Source organism: Oryctolagus cuniculus, chromosome 2 (genome assembly GCF_051225735.1).
Source record: "Oryctolagus cuniculus isolate XC-2025 breed Fujian yellow rabbit chromosome 2, ASM5122573v1, whole genome shotgun sequence".
Taxonomy (NCBI): Eukaryota; Metazoa; Chordata; class Mammalia; order Lagomorpha; family Leporidae; genus Oryctolagus; species Oryctolagus cuniculus.
Window position 1 is genome coordinate 1,160,995 of NC_142868.1, and position 16,037 is coordinate 1,177,031.

At 67.6% G+C, this 16,037-nt stretch overlaps 1 protein-coding gene across 2 annotated transcripts; it reads right to left on the bottom strand.

Annotated features, from left to right (window-relative positions):
- Positions 1-1,836: 1,836 nt before the first annotated feature.
- On the bottom strand, positions 1,837-14,125 carry MXD4 (MAX dimerization protein 4). 2 transcript variants are annotated; one of them, XM_017338310.4, is made up of 6 exons: positions 13,761-14,053; positions 13,560-13,659; positions 10,824-10,853; positions 5,994-6,108; positions 5,065-5,227; positions 1,837-4,789 (listed from the first exon to the last, which is right to left on the bottom strand). In XM_017338310.4, the coding sequence occupies exons 1-6, from the start codon at positions 13,999-14,001 to the stop codon at positions 4,635-4,637; spliced, it is 804 nt and encodes a 267-aa protein (XP_017193799.3). In that variant the 5' UTR covers positions 14,002-14,053; the 3' UTR covers positions 1,837-4,634. The 2 variants fall into 2 exon arrangements, with proteins under 2 accessions (XP_017193799.3, XP_089181189.1); XM_089325063.1 differs by lacking the exons at positions 1,837-4,789; positions 5,065-5,227; positions 5,994-6,108 and adding an exon at positions 7,610-8,265 and having other exon boundaries at positions 13,761-14,125.
- Positions 14,126-16,037: the final 1,912 nt, after the last annotated feature.

A 16,037-nucleotide genomic window follows, 5' to 3' on the forward strand; every position in this document is an offset into this window, starting at 1 on the left:
CCCCTAGACACAGTTTTTGATGAAGGTGGTAGGATCCTGTTCTGCCAGCAATGGGGAGCAGGCGCCATGACATTCTAGAATGTGTTAGAAGTGTGATTCCATGACAACAGGTGGCAAGATGCAGGTGGGATCCTGCTACAGCAGGGAGCGGGGAGAGGGCTGGCACAGGGGGGCAGGGGCCAGGGAGAGGTGGTCGGGGCCTCTCTGGGGTCTGCACCTGAGCGGGCAGTGGCCTTTCTCCCTGTCAGTCTTCCCTGAAAAGAAAGCAGGAGACCCTGCTTGTTCCCTGGGGTTGCGGGAGGGGTTTGTCTCGTTGAACTGACATTCACGTGACGAAGGTGAGCCAACCCCTAACTCAGGAGTGAGTGTGGGTACCCCACCAGGAAGGCGAGGTGTGCACTGGACAGGCTGAGGAAGCCGAAGCAGTGAGGAAGGCACCACGGGCTGCTGGCACAGCCCATCTGGAAGGGTCCCGTGGAGCACGTGAGCTGGCCAGGGCTGGGGAAAGGAGGGAGGAGCCGTGAGCATGAGCTCAGATTAAACCAGCACCAGCTGCAGGTGCTCACAGGGCCCTCTTGCCAGAGGCTGAGCTGGAGAACAGGGTGGGGCAGGTGTCTGGGGACCCACAGGAGGATTTCAGGGGAGGGAGCCCCAAGGCAGCTCGAGGTCACACTAGCAGCTGCGAAGGGAGCAGGCAGGGTGTAGGCTGGCGTCCCACGTCCGGGAGGACCTGCTGCAGTCCAGCAAACAGGGAGATGGAGGAGAGGGGCCAGCATTGTGGCGCAGCAGGGTGAGCCACCGCCTGCAACGCTGGCATCCCATAGTGTCAGCTGCTCCACTCCTCTGCTGACGTGCCTGGGAAGGCAGCCGAAGATGGGCCAACCGCTTGGGCCCCTACCGCCCACAAGGGAGACTCGGATGGAGTTTCACACTCCTGGCTCAGCCTGGGCCGATGGGGCCATTTGAGGAGTGAACAGCGATGGATCTCTCTCTCTCCCTCCAACTCTTTCAAATAAATAAACAAATCTAAAAAAAAAAAAAAAAAAAAAGATGGACTATGCAGACAGCATCTGCTGGCAAGCTGACTCCCAAGGGGAGGCTGAGCTGGGGAAGGGAGCCGTCCCTGCCTGTCAGCCGGGCCCAGCAGGGTCCAGGCGCCAGTCTCACAACGTGCTTGTGGCTGCCCCTGCTGCCCAGGGGCCAGCAGTTCAAGGTGGTGTCAGTGAAGACCCTTACTCATGACACCTGGAATTCAAATGTCCAGAATTGAACATCTGAGTCCCACCAGCTCTGAGGCCCCAGCTGCATTCCCATGGGGGACTCGCCCCCTCTCCAGACCCCTCCCCCAGGAGTCCACTGCTGTCTGCCCAGGGGCCAGGGGAGGAGCTCACATGCCCTAGGGCTCTGGAAAGTCCCTCCCACGGCCGCCCCAAAACCTGCAGTGAGTCCGCTGGGCCTTCTAAGGCTCGGCTGCACGTGCAGGGTGGTGACCCCGTGCTCCCGGGCTGCTCAGCTCCACGGGCTCCATGCCCTGTGCCTCTGGGGCGGGGGAGGGCCCCACTCACAGCAGCCTCGGTGCCGGCAGGGCCCATGACCGGCACAGAGCACCCCAAGGGGCAGGGTGTCCTCAGTGGGCAGCGCCCAGGCCAACAACAAGAGCACCTGGGGCCGGGGTGGGGTGGGGAGGGGGCTTCACTTCCCCCTGCCATCATCAAGTCCAGCTGTGACCGTGGTGAGGGCTGGACAGCAGGTGGGAAGCAGGGGCTGTGGCCGTCAGCTCCACGGCCGAGGAAGAGGGAGCAGAGCAGGTGATGGAAAGAAATGGAAGCCAGAGGCTGAGGTATAAAAATCTGTATTTATATTACAATGACACAACGACACAGCACAGCCCACCCGGCGGACAGGCGGTGGAGGCCCCGCTTCTCTCTCCAGTACGGACCTCGTAGCATACCCACACACACTGGGCCAGCACCAGGCCCCCTTCTGTGTCGCCCAGACCCTGGCCGGCCCTGCACTACTGCTCTAGATGTAGGCCCAGGGCAGCCTGCTGGCCTGGGGAGGGACTCTGGGTTAGCTAACCCTGAGAGGGGCAGGGGGTGGTCCTGGCTGGCGGGAAGGTGGGGGCCCACAGGCCAGAGTGTGACACCCTCTGTCCAGGCAGGCAGGCTCAGGCGCCCGGCCACCGAGCTGGGGCTGGGGGGGCTGACCCAGGGCCACTTCCTGCAGCCTCTTGTTCGCAGCTGGGCCTCACCAGACTGTGGAGTCTGACGTGGGGCTACGCCTAATAAAGTGGTGGCCCTGTGCTTGTGCCCGGGGTTCCAGACCCTTGGCCTCTAAGCACCACGCCGGCCTACGTGGGCAGACACACGCAGGACACGGAGTGCCCTCAGCAGCCCTGCTTTCTGACATCACAGCCCACATCGGACCTGTGGCCCCAGCGTCGGCCAGCCTGTGCCAAAGACAGGGCTGAGAGGAGTGCGTCAAGTAGCTCTTGGCACAGCTGCACCCCCATCAAGGACCACCCCCACCCACCTGCTGGTAGCAGGGAGGGGGCGGCTGCAGCACAGCTAAGAGGCCGAGGCCCCAGCCCACGTGGGAACCGCAGCCTGAAAAGCCCCGGGCTGAGATGCAGGTCAGCCCTGGGTTGGGCTGTGCCAGCCCCAGGGCCGGGGGCTGCACTGGGCAGGGTTCCTGGGGCTCTGGCCCTCGAGGCAGGTTCCTAAGCACACTCTGAGGGTGGAGGGCATGAGAGTGACCACTCAGTGGACACACGTAGGCAGACAGGAGACGCCTGCCTTTTCAGGGCACCGCTGACCCTGCCCCCAGCTTCCTCACGCCAACTGGGAAGACTGGGCTGTCGCCCAGACTCCACCTGCGCCCCAGGCCTGCTCTCTGCCCACCACCCTGCGCCCTCACAGGGCAGGCTCTGTGCCAGAGCTGTTTCTAGGGACCCGCATACCTCGAGAGCCCCCCGCCACACTCTGGGGCGTCCATTGGCACGATTGAAGATAAAAACACAGATTTCCCCGACAGTTTGGAAATTGGTTACAAATGCACTGGAGGAGGAGGAAGTGGGGGTGTATTGCTGCGTGTCCCCAGGGACGGGCCTGCAGCACCAGGGGCCAGCGCTGTCTTCAGGAGCTGCCAACGTCTGAAACCCAGAGACCTTGCCCTGGGCCAGGGTTCAAGGGAGTGCGGGGGGTTAAGGTGAGAATCTCTCTCTGGTTCACAAGCCAGCCCCCACCCAGGAGGCCTGCTCTCCCCCAGGCTGCATGGCCAGCCCCTGCCAGCTACCAGGCGGCGGGCAGGATCAGAGCCCCTCCTGCTGCAAACAGCAGCCGCCACGCTGTGCACACGCAGGCACCACTCCCAGACAGCGGAGGCTGGGGGCTGCCAGTGCAGCACAGAGGAGGGCCCCTGCTGGGCAGGCCTGGGGCAGTCTCTGAGCCACGAGACAGGCTGCTGGTGGCTGGTGGCGAGCAGGACGGGGCGGGACTCGGGACGCAAGGCACACTGTGACGGCGTGACAGAGGGACGGGTCCCTGAGACACTGGGTGGCTCCCACCCCTCAGCAATCAAGGACGCAACAGCGGCTAGGAAAATAGAGTACAAAATCTGGCACAGGAAATCAAGGCGGCACACGCTCCCGCCCCTTGGCCCCGGCTTCAGAGCTCTGTCTCTCTGTTTTGTGTTTTGGGAAAAGCCTCTTTGCCAGCTGAGGCTGCCACAGGCAGCCGTGGGCACTCCCCAGGGAGGGCGCCGGAGCCTTGCGGGGGGCCGCTGGCCTGCAGCTTCTCACGCGGGATTTTGCGCTTTTGTCTGTTCAAAGAGAGGTGAGAAAGCCTGGAGGCCCCAGCCTCTGCGGGCAGAGAAGCCCCCCTGCAGACCCCAGGGTCACGTGGGCAGGGGCAGGTGGGCCAGGGACCGGAGGGGGAGCCAGGCACAGGGCGAGGGCCAGCAGGTGACCCTTTAGGCCAACCTGCCCTCCAGGTGTGCCCACGTGTGTCCTCGGGCACACGAGCAGGCGTGAACCTAGGTGCCTGTGTGTGCGACTCGGGGTCCTACCAGGGCAGGAGGCCCCCCACCTGCTGCGGGGAGGCCTGGCCTGGCTCCTGAACCTGCAGGGTGGGAAGGGCCCCCTCCGCCCTCCCAACCCTGGGGTGCTCACCCAAGTCCCGCCCTTCACAGATCCCTCTGTCCATGCCTCAGGAGCCTGCGTGGACCGACAGATGGACGGACGGACAGCCGCACCTTCCTTCCTTCCTTCCTCGGTCCACTCCTTTCTCCTGGCATCCGAGTTGGGTCTGCGCTCCCCGAGGTGGTCATTAAGCCCCTCACACGGCGCCCGCCGAGGTTTGCAGCAATGACATTTAATACTTCTGGAATGATTAGGAATCTGAGGACAGACCGTGGGCGACTATGCGGAGCTCGGCCCTGCCCTCCCGCGGTGGGCCCTGCACAGCCGGGAGGGGCGGGCGGCTCGGTGGGCCCTGACCGGCAGGCAGGCAGAGGCAGGCAGCCCAGGCGGCACAGCAGTGGCCCGTGGAGAGGCTGGTGTCAGTCGAGGGAGCACAGGAGGGCTGACACGCTCAGCCAGAGGCGGGCAGGCAGGCCAAGGAGCAGAGGGCGCGGGCCTACGAGAGGCCGGGGCGGCCAGGCCGCCGGCAGGGAGGCCCGTAGCCGGCGCCACAGCCGCCGCTCTGCAGGCTGTAGTGGTCGTCCACGTCGCTGCTGCTGCCTACACTGTCCAGCTCGCCGGATCCAAACTCCATGCCCTCTATGTCCACTTCTGGGGAGAACAGGGAGGGAGCCCGGTCAGGCCACGGAGAGGCGGGGCTCCCTTCAAAGTTGGGGCCCACCACTCCATCTCACAGAGCCAAGGCTTGGGGTCGAGGGCAGTGGGGTGAGGATGCCGGGGCACCAGGGTGGGCAGGCTCCCCCTCCTCAGCTGTGGCTCAGAGCCTGCGGGGGGGCCTGGCCTGGCCGCAGCCCCCCACAGGCAGCCACCCAGCCTCTGTGCCCACCTCCTCGTCCTGCCCCTTCCGCAGCCCCGGCCCCACCCACCTTGCTCCGAGTCGTCGGTGGAGACGGCAGAGCCGGTGCTGTCGGTGCGCACGCGCTCCACGCTCTGCAGGGACAGCTGCTCCAGGCGCCGCTTCAGGAAGCGGTGCTCCCGCTGCAGCTGCTCCTTGACGCTCAGGGCGCGGCGGTCCTGCTCCTCCAGTTTCTGGGAGCGAGGCGGCGCCGTGAGCCTGGGGCAGCCCCGCACGCCCCACACAGCCCCCGAGGCCACACCCAGGGGCACCCCGGGCCTGTGCTCTCCGTCTGCTGACCAGCCAAGCTGGTCCCCGAAGCCCTGGGACAGTGGCACCCAGCCTCCGGCCGGCACCTTTGGAAGAAAGCCTTGCCACGGCGGGAGGGGGCCAAGCCTTGGCCTTGGCCTGTGCCACACTGCCTCTCCCTGCCCCACCCTCCGGCCTTCTCCCAGGCCTCCCGAAGGCCTGAGTGACAGGCCGGCTGCTCTGAGAGCCCCCACCCCCCAAGGGCCTCGTGTGCCTCTCAAAGCTCCTGCCACCCTGCCTGGAGCTCCCCACCCTGAACAGGCAGCGAGGGCCCTTTGTGGGGGGAGCCCTGCGCGGGTAGGCTCGTGTCCCAAGACCCCAAAACCTGCAGGTCTCAGCCCAAAGGCCTCAGGGGGCTGGCCCCAGAGAGCAGCCCCCGCCACCACACACCGCCCCAGGCTGCCGATTCCACAGGGCCTTCCCTGGCCCCAACTCTCCCTCCAGCTGCTGCCCCGCCCTCCACTGCCCAGGGGCCCCGGAACCCTTGGCACCCCACTTCTCCCTTTCCTGCAGCCTGCTCTACCTCCTGCCCCCTCACCACCCAACAAAACCCTCCTCGGCCCCCCCCAGAAAGCCCAGCCCTCGCCGCGCACCTGCCCGGCGCCCACCCGCCTTTGACCGGGGCTGGGCGGGGCAGGGCGGGGCGCTCACCTTGATGTGCATCCTGGCCCGCTTCAGGAGGCTCAGCGTGGTGTGGCGGGTGCTGTCGGGGCCCAGGGGCACCAGCTGCTTCAGCTGCTCCAGGTACAGCCTGAGCTTGGCTCGTCTGCAAGAGCCAGAGACAGAACGTCGGGCCGTCGGCAGGCAGAGCTGGCCCAGAGGTCTGGAGGAGGGTGGGGTGGGGGCCTGGTCCACGGCTACCCTGCCCTCAGGAGCTGCAGCGCCACCACCAGGCCACGCTGGGGTCCCATGGCTGGGGTGGGGGAACAGTCAGGCTGCTCCCAGAGCCCCGGGGGCCCAGACGAGGCGTGCGTCCCCTCAGCGCGCCAGGCCCCAGTACTTGCTGGTCACTCCCGTCCTCCCAGGGGCACGAGTCAGGTCCAGAGAGGGCCAAGGACCAGCGCCCTCACCCACGTCTGGTATCCCTTTGGAATCGGCTTTTTTCCGGGGGTGTCCCCACAGCCACAGGACAAATCCATCTTGCCCCAGAACTGGCGCCGTCATGTGCCGGGTCTGCTGGGGGTGTTTGGCAGGGGCCCCGGGAGACATCTGCCCTCCCGGAAGCACCGCGTGGGCGGGGTGGGGGTGGGGGTCAGCCTGGGGAGGGCAGGCTGTGGCTGCACAGCCCCGGCCCCCCCGACCTACCACAGTGGCCTGTGGCCCCTGATGCCCCACACGTCCCCCAGCCCAGGGTCCAGGGCACCCAGGCTCAGCAGAGCTCAGCTCAGTAGCTGACCGACCCACCCTGGCCAGCGGCTGGGACTGCCTCCAGCTGCAGGCCGCCTGGCCCAGGGTAAATTGAGGAGTGTTACCAACAGTCTGCAGACCTGCAGCACTACGGCCTGGCCGCCAGCGGCGCCGCACACGCGCCCGTCTCCCAGAAGCACCATCGCTGGCACCCCCACCTTTTACCTCTGCTGCCTAGATCCTGGCAACCCCACGCCGCCCCAGAGAGACCCTGGGAGGAGCCTGGGCAGGGACAGCCATTTCCTGTGGACAGAGGAGGAGGGGCCGTGGGGAGAGCCTGCTGGGCGGTGATAACGGCAGAGAGAGGCTGTCGCCCTGGGCCACAGGGCACCCTGAGGACACACCTGCTCCCTGGTCCACGGTGCCACGGGGCCTAGAAGTCCTTCCGAGTCAGACCTTAGGAAGAACCCTCAGGGCGCGGGAGACTGGGGCTGTGCTGGGCCAGGAGAGGGGACGCCACCTCGAAGCGCGAGGATCTTCAGCCCCCGCCCTCCATGGTTCACAGGCACCCGGCAGGCTCCGAGTCCAAGCCACCGTTCCCGGGGGCACCTTCTTCAGCTGCACTTGGGCGAGCACCCACCCCCGGGCACCGAGCAGGTCCCAGCGCGGGCACCCCCCACGCTGCACGTGGGTTTACAACCCACCCACGCCAGCCGGACAGAGCGCTGCGGGCAAGTTAGAATGCACACCAAGGAAAAGAAGAAGAAAAAAAGCAACCTGAAGTCCCACCACCCGGTAACTGCTTTTCACATCATCAGAGTTAGGGGGAAATTCACAGGCACCCGGTTCTGTTTAGAACAATGAAACAGCGGACGCACACGAGAGACGGACAGAACACAATGAAGCACGGGAAGCACCTCCGGGTGATGCCGTTGGCAACGTTTATTTCTTAGCTTTATGCTTTGCTGTATTTTCCAAGTGTTCTTGGAAAAACACTCTGCATATTACTATTACAATCAGAGAAGACACATTTGTACAAGAAAGAAAAAACACACCCAAGAGACAAGTCACAGTAGAAAAATATTTGCAATACATGTAAAAGACAAACGATTAGTATTCATGGTATTTTGAGCTCATACACATCAAAAATAAAGAGAAGAACACTTCGCTGTAACAACAGGCAAAGGACACAAAAGCAAGTTACAGGAGCCGCACGGCCCGTCTCACACGGAGGCGGGCTCTCCTCGAGCACGGGCTGGGAGCGTGAACGCGCAAACCAGGGGATGCTAACGGCCCCTTCCTGAGGCTGGACGGCAGAGCAGAGGCTCCGGCGGCCCGGGAGTGGTCACTCTGCTGGCAGGATCCCACTGGGGTGGAGTTCTGAAGGCTGCGAGGACCATCAGCAGAGTCCCGCCAGCTTGCGCACTGGCCAGAAGCCCTGCTGCCAGGACTTGGGGCCTACGGGCACCTCCCCAGGTACGCAGATCCACCCCACACCGCTCGCCACGGTGCTGCCTGGAGGTCCTGCCTGCTGACCGCGGGATGTGGGGCGCATATCCCCGCAGGTGGGCTGCACCTGTGTGGGACCGGTTAGAGGTCAAGTTCCCCTTCTTACCCCGGGGTCAGGAGCAGCCTTAGTGCCCTGGTGGAGAAGGCAGAGGCAAGGACTTGGCCTCTGGGTACCCGGGGTGCTGTTTCGGGGGGTGGCGTGCAGGGGGTGAGAACAGACCATTTCAGCAACAGACATTTCTCAGGGACACAGCAAAGCCATCTGCCCACACACATGCAACGTTGCAAGTCCACAGCCCCAGGGGCACACGCATTGAGGAGCACTGGCTACAGAGGTCACCCTGGCCCCCTGTCCTGGGCAGTGCCCGCGACGGGGCAGCCTGGAGCCGGGACCTAGAGCCGGCTCTGCCAGTCACTGGTTATGGGACCCTGGGAAGGTCCCCACAGCGGGGCCGCCCCGGGCGGGGTCTCGTCAAGCCCTCCTTGTGCAGCAACCGCAGTGCCCTAGGCCACCGCCAGTGCCTTCCCGAGGAAGCAGCCCCCGCGGTCACAGCCCCCGCAGCTCCGTCTGCCACGCTGGCCCCAGCCCAGCCCTGGACCGGCATCGCTCTTCAGGGCAGAGTCCCAGAACCGAGGAAGTGCCCTGGCCGGGCTGGGACAGGGGCGGTGGGCCTCTTGCTCCCCCCGCTGCAGACCTGGGTTTTCTGGCTCCTGCTACCAAACCTGCTGCTTGTGCGCAGTCCTCATAAAGGCGGCACGTGGCTACACCAACCCACAGGGCAGCCCTGTGCCCGCAGGCCTCCCTGGAAGCCGGACAGCCATCTCCACGCTCAGAGCCGACGGAGGACTTGGCCTAGTCTTTGAGACAGGCGCTGCCACTCCAGGGGGTGCCAAAGGCTGGAAGGATGGCCAGCCCCACCCCTACCCCCCAACCCTGATGAAGGCCAAGGCCTGGAGTGGGCCCGTGAGGGTCACCGGGCCGAGAAACGTGTGGCCTCTGCGATGCCAGGCCTCAGGGGTCAGCAGCCGATCGATGACCTCAGCACACCTGAGGTCAGAGCTACTGACCTACGGGGGGGCCTAGGGTTGGCCGTGACGGGCTCAGAGGATCCCCAGGGGAAGCCCCCGCCCCGTGCAGTGTGGGGCTATCTCCAGGGAAGGCAGGGCCCGTGGCCTGTCCCCCCAGGACCGGCTGCACAGCCCAGCCAGGGGCTTCCTTCCTTCCTCTGGACAGCACCCAGCCTTTCCTGCGGCCAGGAGCCAGAAGCATCTGGCGTCAGCACTGGCCAGCCACGGGGACGGCCACAGCCGAGGCCCCGGCCAGGGGTCCCAGTCCAGGCTTGGGGCTGCCCACAACCAGCCTCTTGGCCGACCAGAACAGAGTCGCCTGCACTGGGCTGCGGGACACACAGAGATCCCAAGCTGCCCACCCATCCGAAGGCCCCAGGAGGCCTAGCCTGAGAGCCTGGCTCTGGGAGGAGGTGGCAGAGGCCAAGGACAGGGTCAGAGGCCAGCCCGCGGCCTCCCCTGCGGCTGCCACCGCTGTTTCCCAGATGTCTGCCTCACTGCAGGGCTGCCCCCCGCCTCGTGCCTCTGGGGTTCCGGGGCCCCTCCAGGCCAGGCCAGTCCCTGCGGCCCGGGAGCAGCCCCAGGCCTGCTCGGTTCTCTTGGTCCCTGCAACCCACTCTCCTGTGGCCTCCAGGGAGCCCCAAAACACACACGAGCAGTCCAGGAAGTGCAGCTCCTCAGAACACAGTGTTCCGCCCCTGCCCTGCCACCCGCCCCAGCCAAAGGCCCAAATCCCAGGGGAGCGGAAGTTGGCGCTGCCGTGGGCGCAGAGGCGGAGAACTGGCCGGGCTCCAAGCCTTCCCAGAGCCGCTGGGGAGGGCTCAGCCAGCACACAGACCTCCCCCCACTGAGAGGAGAAAGATCTGGCCCACGTCACAGACAGAAGCCAAGGTCAAAAGACAGTTCTTGCCCGGGGTCCCTCAGGGGGCCTGGCACTGGGCTCCTGAACTTGGGCCTGCCAAGCTCAGGGGACTCCGCCCCTACCCAGAGCACCCGCTGGCAGCCCGAGGCGGCTCGGCTCACCCCATCCTGTCCCCGCAGGGGCTGCGGCCGGGGCAGGCAGACCCCTGGTGACCCAGGCCTCGCCACGCACAGTGGCATCAGGGGAGTCCTGCACTGGGCCGGAGTCTGACTCCGGCCTCCTGTGGCCCCGGACAAGGCTCAGTGGCTTCTTAGAAGGCGCAGGGGTCAGACAGGCCAGAGGCCCAAGAGGCCAAGGGGGCTGAACCCCTCTGGTCAGACGCCAGCCTCTGTTCCCAAAGGGGTCAGGCAGTCTAAGCAGAACCGTCTCCGAGCCGGCCCTGCCTGCCGCCTAGCACGAGGCACCCTGTTCCAAGCCCCCAGCGCCAGAGCGAGCTCCCAGGCCAGGGCCGAGCCTCCACTCCTGCCTCCCGGCCCCTCCTCCGAGACCCAGCCTTTCCCAGGAGAGGGCAGAGCTGGCAGGACACGTCAGGCGGGGGGAGGCGGGGCCGCACAGCTGGCCACAGCACGCTGTCCGCCCGAGGCGGGGCCAGGCGCGTGTGGGGGCTCCCATGGGAGGGGCGGAGAGTCACTTACCTGTGCTTTTCTAGCTCGTTATGTGAAGACCTGTTCAGAGAGACAGAAAGACAGAGCTCACTCCGCTGCCCGACCACCGGGCACAAAGAACGATGCTCGGCCCAGGAGGCCGCGCTAGGCGGGCCTGGGCCCCAGGGTGGATGCCAAGGGCCGGGCAGGTGTGCAGCCGGCAACTAGGGCTGGGGGACCACATGCTGGGCTGCACGGACTGGCCCGAGGCACCGCAGGCCACCAGCCCATGCAGGGAGGCCCGGGCAGCACCGGGCCCTTGTCTCGAAGGGTGGGGGAGGCCCAGGGAGAGCGGCTGCCCAGCTCCTCGGCGGCCTGCCCCTCTCCACTCGCCACACCCCGAGGCCAGCTGCGTCCCTGCAGCCAACACGGGCCAGCTGAGAAGCCCGACAACGGGCTCGCTGAGGCCAGGCCCTCAGGAGCCAGGGGTCCTGCCCGGATGCCACCACACCCCCTGGCTGCCACCGTACAGACGGGGACACCCAGGGACGCGACCGTCTCGGCCAGCTCAACCCACCAGGGCACAGATGCTTCCTGGGGTAGCGGGTACAGGGCACGCGGAGACCCCTCGGCGGCTGTGTGGGAGCAGGACCGGCCGCCTGTGAGGCAACGGCCGCCCACCGTCCGCCTGGCCGGCCCCCCGGGGGAAGCGCCCTCAGGGAGCCTGCACAAAAGGACAATGAAGCAGGGGAACCAAGCTCCCAGCTCCACGTCACCCTCCAGTCTAGGGGCCCCGGGCGGGATCTGCCCTCCGGGCCTGCCAGGCTGTTGCACACGCGAGCAGAAGGCTCAGGCCACCTCGGAACACGACCACAGCAAGCCTTGAACCCTGCCCGCAACCCCTGCTCCTTCCAGAAGCTTCTGCAGGCCACTGCCCACCCGGCCCCACTCTCCCTCGCCCACCCCAACGCCTGCCACAGCCACCCCGGGGGGCACCCTGCAGCCCCAGGGGACCTGCAGACCAGGTTCCACGGTCCTCCCGGGCTCGCTGGCCATGTGGGCTGGGCCAGGAGGGGCACAGCCGTCGCTCTTCACTGACCTGCCTGGGGCTGCCCTTACCCAAGCTGCAGCCTGGCCCCATGGGTCTGCTCGTCTGGGGCTTGGGCGCTGCGCAGCGGCCACACTTCTGCTCACTTCCTCCTGGCACGCTGGCTCCAGCCCCTCCTGCTGACCCCCAGTGCAGCCCACAGTGTCCCCGCCACTGCCCTCCTGCCCACCGCCCACTCTCCCCACTTTGGCAGGGCACAGAAGGCTCGCAGGTGTGGGGCTGTCCTGCCGCGCCAGGGTCCCCAAGGACGGGGCCCCCACAGTCCCTGACCAGGAGAGCTGCATGGGGTTGCACCCTGGCCAGGGCCCCCAGGTCTCTGTCCCGGCGGAACGCGGTCGGCCAGGACCCCACTCGGCAGGTGGCCGAGCCACGGCAGGCAAGTAACAACTTCACTATGCCTGTATGCTCAGCCACGAAACGGACACGAAAATCACCTTGACGTGTGCCTGTGTGCGTGGGTGCGACATGTGACATGAGGGGCCCTCCAGGAGCCTGGGGTTCCATCCCAGAGTTTGCCATGAGAGGCAGGGACTGGGGTCGGCTCACCGAGGCCAGAAGCAGCGACGTCCCCTCCACCCAAAACACACCCATGTCCTTCCCCAAACTGTCCCCAGCAGGGGGCGAGGGGCTGGGACTCAGAGATGGTTCCCAGCCAGGGCAGCTGGGGACGCAACCAGTTCCCTGCCAGGCCCAGAACGCCACAGAGATGGGTCCCTGTGCCAGCCGCTCTGTTTCCCAAGAACAGGCAGCCACAGAAATGAGCCGCACCCTCCACCGAGGGGCCCTGAAGCCCCCAGCGAGCTCTGCTCCAGCCTGGGGTCCTGAGAGCAGCTGGGCCAAGGTGGGCCCCTGCACAGGGCCAGGTGCGCCACGGTGTCCCCACAGCAGCCCCACGAGGGGATTCCCGGGGGAGGCCCAGGCCGGGGCAGCCCACTCCCCACCCAAGGGTGTGCACGGCCCCCAGCTCCAGTTTCTGCAGACTTAGTCCATGGCCAGGGCTCCGGGGGACTACAGGGCGCCAGGGGGGCCGCTTTCCCGACCTGGCCCCTCCCCCACCCCAACCAGGTCCCCCTGTCCCTAAGGAGGGGCCCTAGCACCTGTGGCTGGAGCCGAACTGCCTCAGGAGGCTGAGCTGGGCTGCTGGGTGCCCTGGGGACAGGTGGGCTCCCAGCGCAGGGCCTTCCCACAGCGCCTTTGTCCAAGCCCCCGGGGATGGGGGTGCCCAGTCCAGCAGCTGAGCGAGGCGGCCCACTCTCCTGCGGGAAGCAGGGGTCCAGGCCAGCAGCCCCACGGGACCCTAGGCTGTGCCTCGGTTTCCCCGGACCCACGAGGGGCACCAGCCAGAGCCTACTGACAACTTTTTCCCCGCCTGGAAAAGTCCAGAACAACTTGGGGGCGGGGAGCGGCTGCGGGAGGAGACCCCGGCGGCCAGGCTGTACGCGTGGCACTGTTTACGAGAGAGGCCGAGGAGGCGCGGCCGCGGGAAGATGGCGACGGCGCGGGCGGGGCCGGCCGGGCGGGGCTGCGGCCGCGGCCCGGCGCGCCTCCTCCTCCAGGCTGGCCGCCGGGGCGCGCGGCGGCGGCCGGGGCTGCGGGGCGTTAATCTGGGCCCGGGGCGGACACTCCCGGAGAGGGGCAGCGCGGGGGTCCGGGGCGCCGGGCCGGGCGGGGGGCGGTACCTGTTGTTCGGGGCCTTGCGCACCAGGCCCGCCGCCTTTGTTTTCTTCCTGGCGAAGTCGCCGTCGAAGGGCAGCACCGAGGCGTAGCCGTGCTCGGCCTCTGCGGACAGACGGCTCGGTCAGCGGGCCCCCGCCCCGCGCCAGGGCCCGCCGCCCGCCCACCCGCAGCCGGGCGCACAAAGGGGGCGCGCGGGGCGCTACCTCGGTCCCTGCGCTCCAGGTACTCGGCCGCCTCCAGCAGGATCAGCAGGGAATTCAGCTCCATCCTCCTGCCCGGGCCTGCCCGCGCGATTCGGGACGGCGGCGGCCGCTGCCCGGCCCGCTCCGGCCGGCTCCGCTCGCCGCCCGCCCCGCGCGCCCGGCGGCACCACTTCCCCGACTCCGGTGGACTCGCTGAGCGCTCGGCCGCCACCCTCCGCCTCGGGCCCTCAAATTGACACATAAGGGCGAGCGGCGGCCGGCGCGGCCAATGGGAGCTGGCGCCCCGGCTCCGGAGGCGGGCGCCGCGCCGGGCCGGGGCCAATGGGGACGGGCCGAGCGCCTCGGGCCGGACCGAGAATGTTGACAGATGCGAAGCGCGGCTCCGATAGGCCCGCCGCGGTAGTAACAATTTAGAAGCCCAAGCTTAGCAACAGCACGTGGTGGCCCAGCCCCCGCGCTCGCTGACTGGCGGCCGCCGTGCATGTTAAGTAGGCGCTGCGCGCCGATTGGGCCAGAGCGGCCTATGTAAAATAGGGACGGCGGACCAATGGCCAGCGGCGGGGCGCGCGGCCAATGAGGACGCCGCGGCCCGACGCGTTGCCGAGAGGAAGCGGAGCGCGCCGCGGCCCGTTAGGACCGGGAGCCCTCGAGGGGCGAGGGGCGAGGGGCCGCGGCGCGCCCCGGGCTGCGCGCGGGAGCCTGTTGTCCACGACCGGCTTCCACCGCTGGCTCCGCTGGAGGAGGGGGCCCCGCGGTCCGCTCCGGGGCCGGCAAACGAAGCCCCACCCGCGGGACCCGGGATGGCGTCGGGAAAGGCTGGGACGCACACGGTCGGGACTGAGAGCCAGGCCTCCCGAGGGTGTCCATGGGGGAGCCGAGGCCCGGAGCGGGAGGGGCCCCTCAGCGCTCCGCGTGGACACCACGGGTGGAGGGGGAGCAAGAACCGCCGTCCCCGTCGGGAGGGGTCCGCAAGAGTTCCGTGTCCGGTATGAGGGTGGGCGCCCCCCCAGTGGCAGGCGCGGTGCCCCCTGGCCGAGGAGAGGTCGCCCAGGGGCCCCCTGGTTCCGAGACTGGCCCAACAGGTGCAAGAATTGGCAGGTGCAGACTGGTGCGGCCCCTCGCGTGCCCCTGGAAACCCCCTCTCACGGGCTTCAGAAGTTGCTGGCTTGGGAGGCGCTGGAGAGGTTTGTGGGATGAGGCGGCTGGACCCTCCCCATGGAAGTTCCAGGTTGGGGCGGGGGATGCTGCCAGAAAAACAAGCTGTCCGGACCTCGGCGCCGCGGGCTCCCGGGGGCGGCGCGCACGCCCTGTTTGCAGCCCCTCGCGTCTCTGCCCAGTGACTGGCAAGGAAACAGACCCCTGGGTTAGAGACGCTCATGGTCCCCAAATCCCCGCAGAGCGCGTCGTGACCCAGGGCTGGTCACACAGCTCAGGGGCACCTGTGCGCGGTGAGCCACGGCTGTCACTCTGCGCCGGCTCCGCAGGGCCGCGGCCTGAGCCCGATGCTGCCCCGGGGCAGCCTGGACCAGGGCCAGCAGGCACCGGGCGCTGCGGCGCCTCCGCGTCAGTCTGCAGGGCTGTGCGGAGCCGCGCGTGGTCAAGGAGGGTACCCAGTCCTGGGGGTCCATCCTGGCCGCTCCCCACTTGCGGTCAACACTGGGGGAGGTTTGGGCCCCCTGGTGGGTTCTGCTCAGAGCAGACGCGCCGGAGTCCGGAGTCCACCGAGTGAGTGAGCTCAGGGCTGCGTGGGCCTGGGGGGGGGGGGGGCGGGGAGACCCGGAAGCGGCAGGTGGCGGAGGGCGTCGGGGTTGGGAGCGGGGATCTCTAACCTGCTCCGCGGGGCCCAGGCGCCGTCGCCGGGGAGGACCGGGTGGCGTGCCCCTCGATCCCGGCCCCTGCCCCAGAACGGGGTTCCAGACCCGCCCGGTGGAAACCAGCGAACCTGGAGTCCCTTCTGCACCCCGCCTGCCTGGACCAGGCCGCAGACCCCCTCAGCCTCCCCTCTGGGTCCTCACTGCTTTGTGCGAGCCCAGGCCTACCTGCCCCCATAGAGGCTTGAACCCAGAAAGGGCCACCTCCGTTTGGGCGGAAGGGCTTCGGGGTCCCTCTCCCCACCCCCTCCCTGGCCTCGGCTTCCATGGCTCCTCCATCTGAGGGATCCCACCCCCAGACCCCGTGGGACCCTGGGGACAGAACCCTCTAGAACATTGCCTGGCCCTCCCCGCCCGGTGCCCTTTCTCTGAACCCAGGATCAACCTCCTACACACACAGACTTCT

Excerpts from the sequence above, each read along its gene's own strand:
- MXD4 (XM_017338310.4), bottom strand. The coding sequence starts at position 14,001 with ATGTGTCAATTTGAGGGCCCGAGGCGGAGGGTGGCGGCCGAGCGCTCA. Across the intron at positions 6,109-10,823 it reads AACGAGCTAGAAAAGCACAG|ACGAGCCAAGCTCAGGCTGT; the intron begins GTAAGTGACTCT and ends TGGCTCTTGCAG. Across the intron at positions 4,790-5,064 it reads CACCGACGACTCGGAGCAAG|AAGTGGACATAGAGGGCATG; the intron begins GTGGGTGGGGCC and ends TGTTCTCCCCAG.